This window comes from Poecilia mexicana, unplaced genomic scaffold (genome assembly GCF_051168715.1).
Source record: "Poecilia mexicana isolate PSO_F unplaced genomic scaffold, ASM5116871v1 scaffold_6, whole genome shotgun sequence".
Taxonomy (NCBI): Eukaryota; Metazoa; Chordata; class Actinopteri; order Cyprinodontiformes; family Poeciliidae; genus Poecilia; species Poecilia mexicana.
In genome coordinates this window covers 4,730,560-4,745,037 of record NW_028263375.1, presented here as the reverse complement: position 1 = coordinate 4,745,037, position 14,478 = coordinate 4,730,560, and the positions used below count along the sequence as shown (strand labels likewise).

The window sequence follows — 14,478 nt, the reverse complement described above, 5'->3', positions numbered from 1 at the left end:
AAACATCTAATTAAAACCCAGAACAAATGAGAGAAATCTGCCTCATCCTGAAGCTGCAAGAATTCAGCTGAAAAACTTTTGCAATGTTTTGATGTGTGTGGAAAATACTATAAAGCACCAGGTTCCCACCGTGAGGACATGACATCCTGTTGTGTCAGTAGATGCAATTATAATGAAAAAACTAGAAAAAACTGCTAAACCTTGCATTTATCAGAGGTAGTAATTTTTATCCAAAATCAATGAGAACCAGTGTGGAAGCCGCAGGTTGATGACCTGTGTGTCAGGGCAGTAGAATGTCAGTAATAATCACTAAGAATCCAAAATAAGATCATTTCTGAAAATAAAGACTTGGAAGGATTCACCCCTGTATGAAAAGAATTTTATTAGTCTGAAACTGGAAAAACGAGGAGATTTCCTGTTTGACGTGGTTTATAGAGAATCCAGAGAATCCTGCTGATGCAGTGGATCCCAGCAGAGCAGGATCTCCAGGCTGCATGGCGTTAAAAACAGACGCGGTTCTGTTGTGAAAGTCGCTGCATGAGTCAGGAACCTTTCAGTTCACCACATCAAAACAAGATGCAGCTTTGGCTCCGCCTACTGCTGGCTCAGCCGCGGCTCCAGGAGAAATGCAAACAGATTGTTAAACAGTAAAACAACAGGCTCTGTGATTTTTAATCATGTTACTGATTATTAATCCATTTTGTTGTCAGACAACATTTATACAGTAAGTATCCATGATGGTTTAGAGCTTTAACTCATCCTATGACTGAGTGAAAAACAGGAACAGCCAGCAGCTGGCAGGATTCACCACACTATGAGATGAATATGAAAATATAAAAATATTTATGTGGAGACAAACAGAGAAAGGAAGGTAAATCACTCTCTGTGAACAAAATGATGCGGTTTTCATCACGTGTCAACGAGTCGATTTGCACTCTGGATGTGCAGTAGCAAACACCAAAACAAATTAAAAGTAATGAATGGATGCTTAAAGTGAGAGTCTTTGTAACAAACCATTCTAATATATTTGAGAAAATTTTTGATCCCGATGCTAACTGTAAGCACAGTTAGCATAATCAGCATTGTGCAGCGTTGGCTCTCCTTTCAGGTCGGCGTTTCAGCAGCAGCAGAAAAACCAACAGGACTCTCTCCTCTTCCTCTGTTTCGTCCTTGTCTTCATTTCTACTCGTTATTTCTCCATTTCCTTCTGTTTCAAATCCTCCCAGTTCAAACTGGAAGGGCTGAAGGTTTCTAATTGAGCAATAAATACTGTTCTGGCTTGACAGGGCTAGCTTCATAGCACCTAGCGCCATCTACCCAGGATGCATTGCAGTGGGAATGACACTGTGTGTTTTATTTAAACTAATAAAAACTAAACATCCTGTTGAATGTGTCTCAGATAAAGTTTGTTGTTAAACTAACAGTGAATCTCTTTGTAGTCGTGGCAGTTTTCCTAATTGTGATCAAATGATGAAAACTGAACCGTCAGATGTGGGAAGGTGTTACCAAACTTTTGTATCACGGCTTCACATCTTCCTACACCACCGCAGCAAAAGGAAGATGCACGGTATAATTTACTCGGCTCTTAATCAGCGCAGCTGTTTTGCATTAATCATGTTGCATATGCGCGCTGTCAGGCTGAGAGAACCATTCCCAACCAAGTCCTTCAGCAGGAGATAAATCCAGTTTGATTCTCGGTCAGAACCATCTGGTCTCTGCAACCTGCAGCCTTTTTCCTTCTTATGCCTTCAAATTCTTTCTAAAGTCATGAAGGTCAAGCCTTTCCTCCGTCAGTTTGCCATGTGGCCCTGGCTCTTCTGCTCTGCCCGGAGACGCAGCAGCGCAGGAGGAAATGAGGGATGAAGAGAAATAAAGGCTTCTGAAAACAGCAACTTTCTGCTGAATCTGGGGGAGCCAGGAAAAAAAAACGTCTCAGATATATGAAGTGAAAAAGGCAGAAGATTGTTCTGGACATGAAGGAAGATTTATGGAATTCAAATTAAGACAACTTGGTTTTGCAGATATTTTAAAATAAATATTTTTGCTCAAATACTGTTTATTTTGTTTATCATTTTAAAGTTTCAAACACATAACAGTAGATTTTAGTTGTTGTTGTTCTCTTTAAACTTCTAACTTTATTTAATGCATAAATTCAGACGAGCCGATGGGAATCTTCACCTCTATGCTTTTAATCTGAAGTTTCCTGCGTTTTACCTCTGGTTGCTCACTTCAGATGCATTTGAGGTTTTAAACAAGAAAATGAAAACATTTTGAATTTAGTTGAATCTGCACATTTTAAATTGATTTCAATCTAAAAAAATAAGCATTTGTATTTGTTCAGTGAACCTTTTCTCCTTTAACTTACGCCGCCCGTGTCGAGAGGCCAGGCAGGTTATTATTTTACCATTTCGTTTTCCAGTCAAGGCTTTTCTCCCTGGAGTTATGATTAATGCACCATTTAAACCCACTTAGCTCACAAACTCACAATAAAATGCGACTGCACTCTGAATCTTTAGTAAAACATTAAAGTTATAGTTATACGATAAACACCTATTTGTCACCTGGAGATGTTGGATGCAGTGTTTGTGTGAGGTCTGTTCATTACTACTATTACTTCAAATCACGTCCATGTGTATAAACAATCCATCCCCAAGCATTATTTTGTGGTGTGGCCCTAAAGCGGTGAGGTCAAGCTGAAGGTAATTTATTGCACAAACAGTCTCAGAGTGACAGCAGCCATTACGTCGCAGAGCTGCAGCTCCTTCTGCAGCATGAAGGAGAGGCAGCGGAGATTCAGCCAGAGTCCCGAAGTGACGGCAGGAGGTCGCTCAGACCAGGCCACAGGGCAGCCAATAACAACAAAGTTTATCTTATTTGTTAGTTTGATTCTCAATTGAGAATAATTCATTCAAAATCGACAATTAATTTTCCAGTCATTAAGTTTCCCCACATCTCAGTCTTTTCATTTCTGGGAGGTAGAAATGTCTTGTAACCCAAATTTGACATATTTCTGATTATTTTGCTAATTATTCCACTCATACATACAGACACAGAGCTTTGCAAAAGTAACCACACCCTTTAAACGAGGGCTGTTGTGTACTTTCCTGGCACATTGTGACATTTTATAGCACGATGTAACTATAGCTGTTTCCATCAACATTTTTTATTTTGAAGTGTTGCATAAGGAAAGATTGATGGAAACAGTACAATTTCTAAAAACTTGTGTTAGATTGGAAGATTCCTCAGTCATGCATGTCTGAATCAAAGCAACACTGCAGGTAGTTTTGTGATGAGAGGATAACATTTTAACATGATGTAAAGCTTTAAAAAGTCGCTCTGCATCATTCTGCCCCTTTGTTCATATTCTGTTACAATCACAATCTGCTTGAGGTTTTTTCTGACGATCTAAACAAAACATTCATCATTGTGACATGGAAGGGAAACAATGTTTGGTTTTAGGATTTTTTTTACCAAGAAAAATCTGAAAAGTGTGGCATGTATTTATATTTGCCCCCCTGAGTCCTTTGTGGCCCACGCTTTGCTGCAGCTGCTCCTGTATGTTTAGAGTTGAAGATTTTAGTTTTCTGCTACCTGAGTTGTAGCTCTCTGCAGCTCCTCCACAGTTACCAGGTGGTTTTACCTGTCCTTGCTGTCAGCCCAGGTTGACGTCCGTGTCCCAGTAGATCTGCATGTCTCCTCTGCAGCTTGTTCTCCAACACCAGAACAGCTGCATTTATTCAGAGATTAAATTAACCTCAGCTGATTAAAGAGACGTCTCAGTGGTTAATAATTACATGGAAAACATAGATTTCAAGGAACAAAATGATTTTTCTTCTGTGAAATGCAGAAATGCTGATAAACTCAGCAGCAGACCCGGAGCTGCTCTGCTGCATGAGGCATTTTTTCCACATGTCTAACCAAAATGGTGATCAGATGTTGCCCCTCCCTTGGCCTACATACTTCTTGGTCTTGACATGATTGCACCCGAGGCACTTTTCCTGTACTTATATCTCCATGACTCATCCGTCACACTGATTATGACTTTGCCCATTGGCACCAGCAGAAATAAACATCTTGAGCCACTTCAAAGCGGCGGCTGCTCCCTCTGACATCGATGGCCGCAGACCAGACGCAGGAACAGGCGCGGCGACGTTCTTCCCAAACGCCGCGCAGTTCGGCCGATCTGACAACGGCGCGCTCGTATCGCTGAGGCTCTGCTATGATGGCTCAATGCTCCACTACGGCTAAAGAGCATATCATGTAACACTTTGAATCATCTGCAGGATCAGATGTTTGTAACAGAAGCTGAGATGCCTGTGAGGAAATTCAGCGTTTGTGTTTTTTGGAGTTTTACTGCCTCCATGTCGTCACTCAGAGAAAAGACGATGAACCACAAATCATTCCCTGCTAAAATATTCAGTATGAACAGACAGGCTGCATTATTCATCAGCACTGATGTGGTGAAATGTGAATTTCTAATCTCATTATGTCTCCAGTCTAAACACATCAGGTTTAGACAGTATGTCAGCTCTTTCTCAGGAAGCTTTTAGCTGATCGGATCGATTCGTTTGCAGGTCCAGTCGTCTTTGGCAGAACTCAGTCAGCATCCAGCATACTGAGTTAGTAATTAGTAACTCTTCCAAACGCTCTGATTTGTCAGGATTTTTCTACTCCTCTCTTAAAGGGACCCCACAGAATTTCTGTCAGATTTAGTTTTTGACTTTTGTTTCCAGTTTTGGACACACATCCACTAATCTGCTAATCCGTCACTTTGTTGTTTAACGCGTTTATGTTTTTTCTAGCTTTAAAAACATTTAGCACATTGTGCATTCAGTGTGTTAATTTACTCAGTTGTTTATTAATCTTTCAGTTGAATAAAGTTTGACATCGGTGATGAAGTTTTGGTTGTCGACTATTAGAGGTGAACATTTATGCAAAACTTATGTTTTGCATATTGTTGTACAGTTTAGGTCTCAACTGTTTCTGAAAACAACCAAAGCACTTTAAAAAACCACTCAGCCGTGTTTTTGGTTGTAAGTTCATGTTTTTTAGTGTCTGGAAAATGGACTGTTTCAAAGAACTCCTGATTGAGTCACAATCAATAAGCACTCTGCCGTAACCTGGCAACCCAAACTGAGCTCCACCTGTCACCTGGCAACCCAAGCTGAGCTCCACCTGTCACCTGGCAACCCAAGCTGAGCTCCAGCACGTTTGATCAGCTGGTTTAACCGCTGTACAATGGCTGCTGGATAAGGTCAATGTTTTGCTGTTGACTTGCCATCCAGAAACCACTTGCTGCATTCTTGTATGTTTATATAATTGTGCATCTGTTTGCAGCCATTTTCACACATAAATGTAAACGATGAGTTGGGGGGCGTGGCCAGCAGCAGCTTATTTGGATTTAAAGCAACAGAGGCCCTAAAACAGCTCACTCTGTTGTTTTAGGCAGACTGAAATATCATCATCTAAGAATGGTTTTGTGCAGAAAATGTCATGAACATGTTTTGTTTAGTCCATAGACTTATCCTAACCTGTTCAAGGAAGCATAGTAGAAAACTTCAGGTAGTTAGTAGCTCCTGTACACCAACTAAATATCTCAACGACAGCTGATTGGATCCTAAAATGGTCATTTGTGTTTGCCTCAGTACCCTGCAGCTCTGATGAACCTCGGAGCGATCCTCCACCTCAACGGGAAACTGCAAGAAGCCGAAGCCAATTACCTCCGGGCTCTTCAGCTGAAACCAGACGACACCATCACCCAGTCGAATTTACGTAAGCTTTGGAACATCATGGAGAAGCAGGGCCTGAGGACCACGACTCCCTGAGATCTCCCGTCCCGCCTACACACCATCTGCGCTCCAGACCCGGGGAGACGGGCGGCCTACGTGCCCTCGTTCTGTTTTCTCATCCAGGAGAGAAGGAAGAGACCGAGGGAGGACGTTTGCAGAGACACGATGTGCCGAACAGCCTCCCCCCACTAATCATCTCTGAGCTCTGCAAACACCTCAGGCCTGCAGCTTTGCTCAGGATTGCTTACAGTCAGGAAGGCCCTGCGTGATATCTGGATTCCTTTCTGCAGATTTACTGCTTTCATTTTTTATTCAAGAATACTTCAAGTTAAAGTGAAGCCACAGGTTCATCGCTGCCGCAGAATGAGGTATGAAAAACACAGAGGGGAGCACTGAAGGACTTTCTGTCAAATTTTAGTTTCACTTCATGTTTTTTTCTTGAAAATGAAGGAAAGAAGGTACATATGAAGAACTGGACACAATTTAACTTCTTAAAATTTAATTTATAGTCTCTGCTTTTAAACCTTCTCATTCTCACTTTAATCTGAAATTGCACCACATATTGATTCCTAAAGTAGCAACTGTCCTGATATTCAGAGAAAAACATAAAAAGGGAATGCAGAGTATCTATTTCAGCACAATAAGAGTCTGTAAGGCCTCCAAAGGGCTGCAGTTAACCTCACTAATCTGTTTTAGCAAGCTTTGAAATGGTCTTCATTCCAGTGGTATTTTTATTCCTCACTTCTAAATATTAAACTACCATCACCATTAAAAGCTGAAAGCTTCAGGTTGCAGATGGAAAACCTTCCCAGGTTCCAAGAAGCTCAACAGGACCTGCAACAAAAGAGTTCGACCAGCCAAAAGGAAATGCTAAGCTAACGCTAAGCTAGTGTCCAACTTTTATCCTTACATAGATCAACACAGAGTCACAGCTCTTTGAAAGGGAAATGTTTAAATGCCTTTATGCTTAGGTAAAGTTATGTCATTGTGTTTGAATAAATATTAATATATAGCTGCCATGTTTTAGTACACAGAACAACACAGCAAACTGTAGCTCCATACCTGAGTGAGTTTGGCTTGTCACAATACGGTGAAGGGTTTTCGGTATCCTTAAAGCTGTTCTTAGGTCTCATCTGTATATATTTTGTCTAGTTTTCATATATTTGGTTGTTTTTGTCAGTTTTTAGTAAAAGAAAGAGCACCTTCATTAAAGTTTGTACAGTATTTGTTATTTGTTGGCCCCAGTCCTATTCATAGAGTTATTGCTCTGATACCTGTGATTAGTGGTATCCAGAACCAGTGGTGGGTACATGCATGCTATTAGCAGAGCTAATTTTTCATTTAGCGCGTTAGCATTTTTGCTAACTTTGAAAACACTTAACACACTCAGCTTCTCTTAAATTAATATTTTCAGATACATTCTAATTTAGTTGCCTGTTTTGGAAACTTTAAGTTAAATAAAGTTCATCATCTGAGTTGAAGTTTTTATCAACTGTCAAGAATTCCTCAAGTTGTCAGACATTTTTCTTCATGCTCTTATTTTGAAGTGTGTGAAGACTGTTCCACTTCCTGTCCTCACAATTGTTTTTCTCAAAACATTATCAAAAATAAAATACAATGAATTCATAGCAGTTACTAATGTACATCTACACAGGTGAACAGAATCCACTGAGGATTGTTGACATAAATACCTTGAACAAGGTGCATATATCCAGTGTTTTTATATCCTATGTTCTTCACTCATGGTGCAGTGCAGCAAGTTCATTCTTTACCCAGAATGCACTGCTGTAGTTCTACAGTAAATAGTTTAAAATGTCCAGTGTTTTCTGACTGAAGCCCTACCTTTAGGCAAAATTAGCAACAGATTTAGCAAAACTCAACTATAAAACTGAAACCATGAGTGAAAAATAAAAATTCCTTTGTGAAGAGCGAACCGTACTGTTAGGCGTGTAATGACAACTCCACCCTGTTGAGGGCGATGTACTAAGCTGTAACATATTGTGTCATTGTTGCACGTTGGGTACCAACATGTTGAATTTAGCACTTAAGCATTAGCTTCTGCTCAATGCTATGTTGGTGCAGAAAGTTACCTGAACTAATATTTACGGTCAGCTGACATTTTTAGTTAGCGGTGCCCACCACTGTCCAGAGCTAAACCCAGGTACCAGATCGGATTCCAGATAGAGGCGTTGTTAAATGATCGGGATCAAGACCTCAGATACTTCCTGTTGAGTCTTTTCATCAGCTGGACCATCGGTTTTGTGCTGTCAGCTTTTAAATATCCCAATCTATTCTCATGTTTATTACAAGAGTATTATATAGCACATTTCTTTTTGATCTAGCGGGTCTGGGTTTCCCCCAAAGTCACTCTTTATGAAGGTGATTAGAGTTTACTGCGGACAGCAGCTTCCAGTCAGTCTGTCTGTTGGAGACAGACAGACTGACTGGAAGCTGAATGTTGTTCTCATTTGTCCCCACAAAGTAGCTGAATCACTTAAATATTCTAAAAAAAAATCTGAGTTTATAAAGCACAAAACCAACTGGAACAAGATTGAAATATTTTACAAAGTGAATTATGAAATCTTTATCAAACTGAGAACAAACATGCTTGTGTTGTTTTTATTTTACTGCACTTTAAAGCTACTATTAAGGCTCATACAGTGCTCTGGAAAAGTATTTCCTTCAAAGATCTCTGTAGTTTTTTTATTGTCACTTAAGTGTTTCAGAATTAAACAGACAACCTTTCTTTCAGGCAAAGATAACTGGACAAACAAAGTACAACTAAAATGATGATTTCACTCTGGTCTGTCATTTTGTAATTTGCAGATAGCAGAGATTTGATTAGCTTGTTACGCAAAAACTTTTCACTGCCAAATTTATTAAAAGATGTCAACAACACATGACTTATCCATCCAGCCTTTCAGGTTGGAGCCAGGAAATGTCACCACATTATGAATGAACACGTGTTGTAAACAAGGCACAGTTAGAGTTATGTTAGCACCAAGAATGTCACTGACTGCGTTTGGGTCATGGGTTCCCCAAGACAAAATCTGCAAAAACAAGGAAACCCATGACCTTGTTTAGCAGTTCTGCAGCAAATACTTTATAAACAGAATATAACGATATCTATGCAGCTCCAGGAGAGACTAAATCCAACTTTCCTACACAACAAAATGTATTTAAGGGCTAAAAAAGTAGCTTTTTCATATCTCCCGTTTAGTATACTGTGCTATGATAAGCATTTGGTTCATACTCAAAAACCCTCCAATATGGCTGAAATAACCCAATTTTTCAGAGTGATTCAAAACTCACTCTGACTCATTTCCACATAACCTTTAAATGCCTTCATTAATTGAAATAATCGTTTATACACTCTGTTTTCTGCATGTATTCAGATTATCTGTGCTGATTTTAACATTTCTTTGATATTCTGAAACAGCAGACAGTAAAAAACTTGTTGGAGAAACTTTTTTATAGCACTGTGTGTAGCGTTGATTCTAATGAAGGGTCCAACTGGGACGATTCTGATCCCAGCTGTTAACAGAACCAGCTGGAACTGTGTTGTTTTTTTCACATGTAAAATGAAGGAAGATCATTTGATGGAGCTTCTGCACGTTTCTGGTCATTACTGAAGAAAATTCACAAACACGGCTAATGTAGCTATTTACACAACACCTGCTTCAGGAGGCTGAGACTTTATGTGAAGCAGTCACGTTGTCGTCTGCACGGTGCTGTTTCTTTACTGTGATGGTGGTAAGGAAACGTTAAGAGTTGGCGTTGATTTCCTGCCTCCCTCACACATCCATACACTCATTCCTGGTGTAAATATTTAAAGTGTTGATGAGGAAACAAGATTTTTAATGTCTGTAAGAAGGTGTGAAAAGAAAAAGTGTTTCACTCTGTGTCTCTGCTCAGGGATCTCAAGCAGTGGGCTATTGCAGAAACTTGTTCACAGAGAATTTACTAAATTAAAATTTATTTTTGAAATGTGTTGTATTTGTATAAATTATCAGGATTTGTAGCCCTGTCCTCCTTTTTTGTAAAATAAAAACTGAACAATGTGCAAGAAGAAGCCTTTTCATCCTGTTTTTTCACAAAGCATTTGATATTTCTGCTCACTGGTATAAAACTAAAGGTCTTCATCGTGGGATTAGCATGAAGAAGAGCACAAACATTAAAGAGTCTCCGTCTTTCTTTTGTTTAATTACAGGTTGGTAATGTTCACCAAGCGCATATGCATGATTCCCATAAAGTTTTTATATATAACATTTGCTTTTGAGAGTGAAATAGTTGTTCTACTGTGTTAGCATTTCGGAGCTAACATACCAGTTTCCTCGCTAGCTCAGCGGCTAACTGCTAATCTGTTTGTGGAGAGATAAATCATGTACTTCAGTTAGAAATGTATAAATTCAATGAGCAAAAATCTGCCCATTATGTTAAAAGTTATGCTTTTCATGAAAAATAACAGTTTGTTCAGCATTTTTAGGCCATATCATTTGTATTCAAACATAATAGAAACACAAACTAAGGAAGCGGTGTATTATTTGCACTGAGTACACATTATATTAATAAGTCCAGTTTACTGTATGTCCATGTTGGGGATCCCTCAATAACATCACTTATCAAAAAAAAACTATCTGCCAGGTTTTCAGTCCACAGCTTCAGTGAGGTAGTTTTTTATTCCTGTGGGATATTAGAGTTAATGTGGTGCTCTGCTGTGCAGCAGGGTTTACGGGCCATTATAAAATCCTCCCCTCGCAAATTTGCTAAAATGTGTCATAAAATCATCTCAGCTGCATCTCTGCCCCGCTTTGATCTTTCAACAACAAAGCCGACATGTAAATAATCCCATATGGAAAAGGGGCAGCGCAGTGTGAACACATGGCGGCTGAGCTCCACTTCCAGCCGCCCCCACAGCTCAGACCCCGCTGATCAGCACCGGGCCGTCCCTGTGAACAAAACAGTCTGCCGAGTGATGCTTCTCACGTCTGCTCCCCTGATCCAAGCTCTCCAGGCTTTCCTTATTGGACCGGACGCCACCGACGCCGTCTCTTTCGCTTTGACTCTTCTTATCACAACAGAGGTGAGAAACTGAGTCTGTGGAGGAACAAGAACACATTTCATCTTTCATGGTGTAGAAAGCAGTTGAAAGATTTAATATGTTCTTGCAGAGCCAGGTGCAGATCTATGAATTATTATGTGATTAAAAAGTAAAACTCTAGAGCACTGGTGACCAAACGTTTTGTCACAGGGCCCAAAATCATCAAGGATAAAGTATTCATTCATAGGCCAAAAAAATGTCCAAAACCACAAAAGAACTGTATTTTTTTATTATGGAGATAAATTAGGCTTAAATATGTTCAGTATTATAAAACCTGACTGGCATTCAGAATCCAAAAGCTTTTTTAAAAAAGAAGAAAAGGAGTTGTTGAAGTTTCTCCAACTTTTTTTGCAACTGCATCAACAAACAGAACTGCAGACTTCGCATATTAATGCTAAATATTGAGCTGTAACTACGGACATATCAGAAGGGATTCGGACAAACATAACCTTCCTTCTTGATCTGTTGTTGATCAGCAGATTAAAATTTCTCTTTGTTGTGTTTTCAGGTTTTATTATAACATCCCTTTATACACACGGCCTTTTCATTAGCATCATGACCAGTTCCATGTTTCAGATAATTTTTATCCATGCAGTAAAGTAAACCAACATGTTGAATGCTGTTTCATATGTAACTGAAACTCGACCTCCAAGACCTTAATGGATCCATCCTGACAGAACATTCTTCTTTAGGAAGACGAACAAAGCTGTTCATATTTATTTATTTAGATATTAATGTCAGGAAACTTTATTGAAGAAATTATATTCCTGAGATTTCATGTCCTGGTTTGCCTTCAATTCTTCCAAATCCTAAACATTTGAGTGTTTGAGGTTAATGGTAATAATCATCCAGCCAAATCAAAGATCCTCATTCACTACAACAACTCAACAAAGACGATCTGCAGACCTGGTTTTACCTTCACCCTGGTTGATTCAGGTCAAGTTTATTAGAGCATTTCAGCAGCAAAGCATTTCAAATAATCACTAATTATGAAACAAGCATTATTACTTTGATACAGTAATCAGTATCAAATATACTGATCAATGATCAATGAAAGACAACACTAAACAGGGTTTTTATCCTGATTTAAAGGAACTCTGTGTTTCAGCAGTTTTTCATTTTTATGCTCCTTTAAGTTTGTTCCAGATTAAAGGAGCATAAAACCTGAATGCTGTTTCTCCATGTTTGGTTCTGCTGTCTAATTTTTGACTCAGATCTGTGAAACACTGTTCCAGTAATCAATGCGACTGAAGATAAAGCATGGATGAGTTTCTCTAGATCTTAATGAAACATTAGTCCTTTAATCCTAAAAATGTTCCTCAGCTGACAGAAGGCCGACTTTGTAACCGTCTTTATGTGTCTAAAGGTTCGGGTCAAAGTCGATCACTGATCTCCAGTTTCCAGCTGTAATAACTGCAGCTGTGCCCTGATCCTTCCTCTTTAGATCCAAAGACAATAACTTCAGTTCTGTTTCTGTTCAGCTGGAGAAAGTTACATTAAATGAGTTCAAAAGAAACACAGTTCAGTCTGATTTAGTGTCACTGAGGAAAAATTCATAAAATCAATGTAAATATCTGGATTCTACTGAACATCAGAAAAGAAAAATATTCATTTTAACAGCATCAGGTCAACATGTTTGCTAAATGTAAGATTTATGTGCCTGTTTCACATTTTGTTGCACTCACCTGCTGGAAAAATCTGGCTTGAAGGGGAACACATAAACACAATTCTTGGAGGTTTGTATTTTCTTTAATATACTGTCTTCATTCATTATCCTTCATGGCTTTAGATAAAACTTCTACTATCTGAGTCAGACACCATAGGAAATAAACAGTCTGTCTTCCAGATTTATGACTTTTTGACCTTTTGTCTCCAAACACTTCAAACTGGGAAAAAGGATTTTATTTTATTATACTGTAATCTGTAAAATCGGCCAGGCTAATATTTTGCAGTATGAGTTGATAAAGTGTCTTTACTTTGATCTGGTGGTTCTGAGCGCTGGGCTCAGCTCGGCCGGCTGTGCGTGATACTGAGAAGTCCTTCCCTCTGGACTCAGCACAGGCTGTTATTGTTTGATAGAAAAGGCATTAAGATGAAGCTTCGGCATGAGACTCACCTCGGGTTATTGAAGCATTTTCATGTCCAAGAAAGGAAATTTATTTTTGCCATTATGCTCATTGTGAGTCTTTTGCCAAAAAACTTTAAAAAATCACAAAAAAAGATTTAAAAATGAAACATTTTGAAGAAAAACTGTTTGAGTTTGACACAACAAAGTCACCTAATTGTGTACAAATTTAGTCTTTTATGAAGATAAAGCAAAGGAGGTGGATTAGCAGAGCGCTAACAGCTAATGATGTCATCAGGACATTTTACTTTGAAATACAATCTCTGCTGCTGCTGTCATGCTAGCAGCTAGCATGTCATGATGAGGCTGTCATACAGCAACAGTCTTCAGTCAGAGGCCTCTTCCCATTCATTTCATGACTGACTGTTACCACGACTCTTTACGACACCTGGATGATACGAGCTATGACAACATTTTGTCCCCGTCCACTGTAAACGTTTCTAAATGATTAAACAAAAATGTACGTTGACGCGACAGGTTGTAGCATCACAGAAAATGATGCGGTTGGTATGCCGGGCCACTGGGTGGCGCTGTGACACTGCCACCCACAAAAAAGACAGAATGGCGCCATATTTGATATTTGTGACAGTAGGAGCATGTGGGTTTAAAAAACCGCCACTGAGAACCAGAAACATGAAACCAGCGTTTTGAAATTGATCCTCTTTGGATCCCGGTTTCAAAAATAATTGTTTCTGGTCTCCCAAAATGCCAAATCCATGTGGATGCACAGCCAAAACGACGTTTTCTGGATCCATCTAAAATCTTCTCCATGTGGAGAAGATTTAAAAAGTTTTTTTTTTTAAATTCAATTGCATCCTGGTCAGGATAGGTAAAAGTTAATCTTCCAGTTGGTGAAAATCCCAAACATACAGCTGGAACTACAATGGAAAACTTTAGATAAAATGTTCTAACACATGGCCTAGTCAAAGTCCAGACCTAAATCCAACGAAGGATGTACAGAGACTTGAAAGCTGCAAGTGGAGACACAACCCAGAAGATTCTCAGCTGCAGCTGCAGTGAAAGTTGAAACGTATGAAAATAAACGAGTTTTATTATTATGTTCCTTCCTGTTCACCACTTCATGTGGGTCTTTCATATAAAATCAGTTCAATCTGGAAAGACTCAGACAAAGAAAAAGGAACAATTAAAAGATTTAATGACAGCAATGAATAACAGATCTTTGGCGCTCGGGCCCCGGCAGCTGATCTGAGCTGAGATTTGATGTGAACTCGATGAACATCCCGATAACCGATTAGGGATGCTCTCCCCCGGGACCCGACACTGGTGGTGGAGGTCTGGAAAGGGTGACATCCCAGAGAGCCGAAGGATGTGGGTGGAGAAGGGGCGGTGGTGGTTTGAACGCAGCTGGGAAGCGGCTGACGGCTTCGGTGTGGATCCTTTATGCAGAGCTTGATTGATGATTGGACTCGCCAGGTGAGGTCCAGAGCTGAGGGCGGAGATGA

At 39.5% G+C, this 14,478-nt stretch overlaps 1 protein-coding gene across 1 annotated transcript in view; it reads left to right on the top strand.

The window, feature by feature from the left end:
- Positions 1-9,861, top strand: part of tmtc2b (transmembrane O-mannosyltransferase targeting cadherins 2b) — a 93,475-nt gene extending 83,614 nt beyond the window's left edge. The window contains exon 12 of the mRNA XM_015000261.2: positions 5,646-9,861. Within this exon, the coding sequence (XP_014855747.2) occupies positions 5,646-5,825 (180 nt within the window). The 3' untranslated portion in view covers positions 5,826-9,861. The remainder of the gene's footprint in view (positions 1-5,645) is intronic.
- Positions 9,862-14,478: the final 4,617 nt, after the last annotated feature.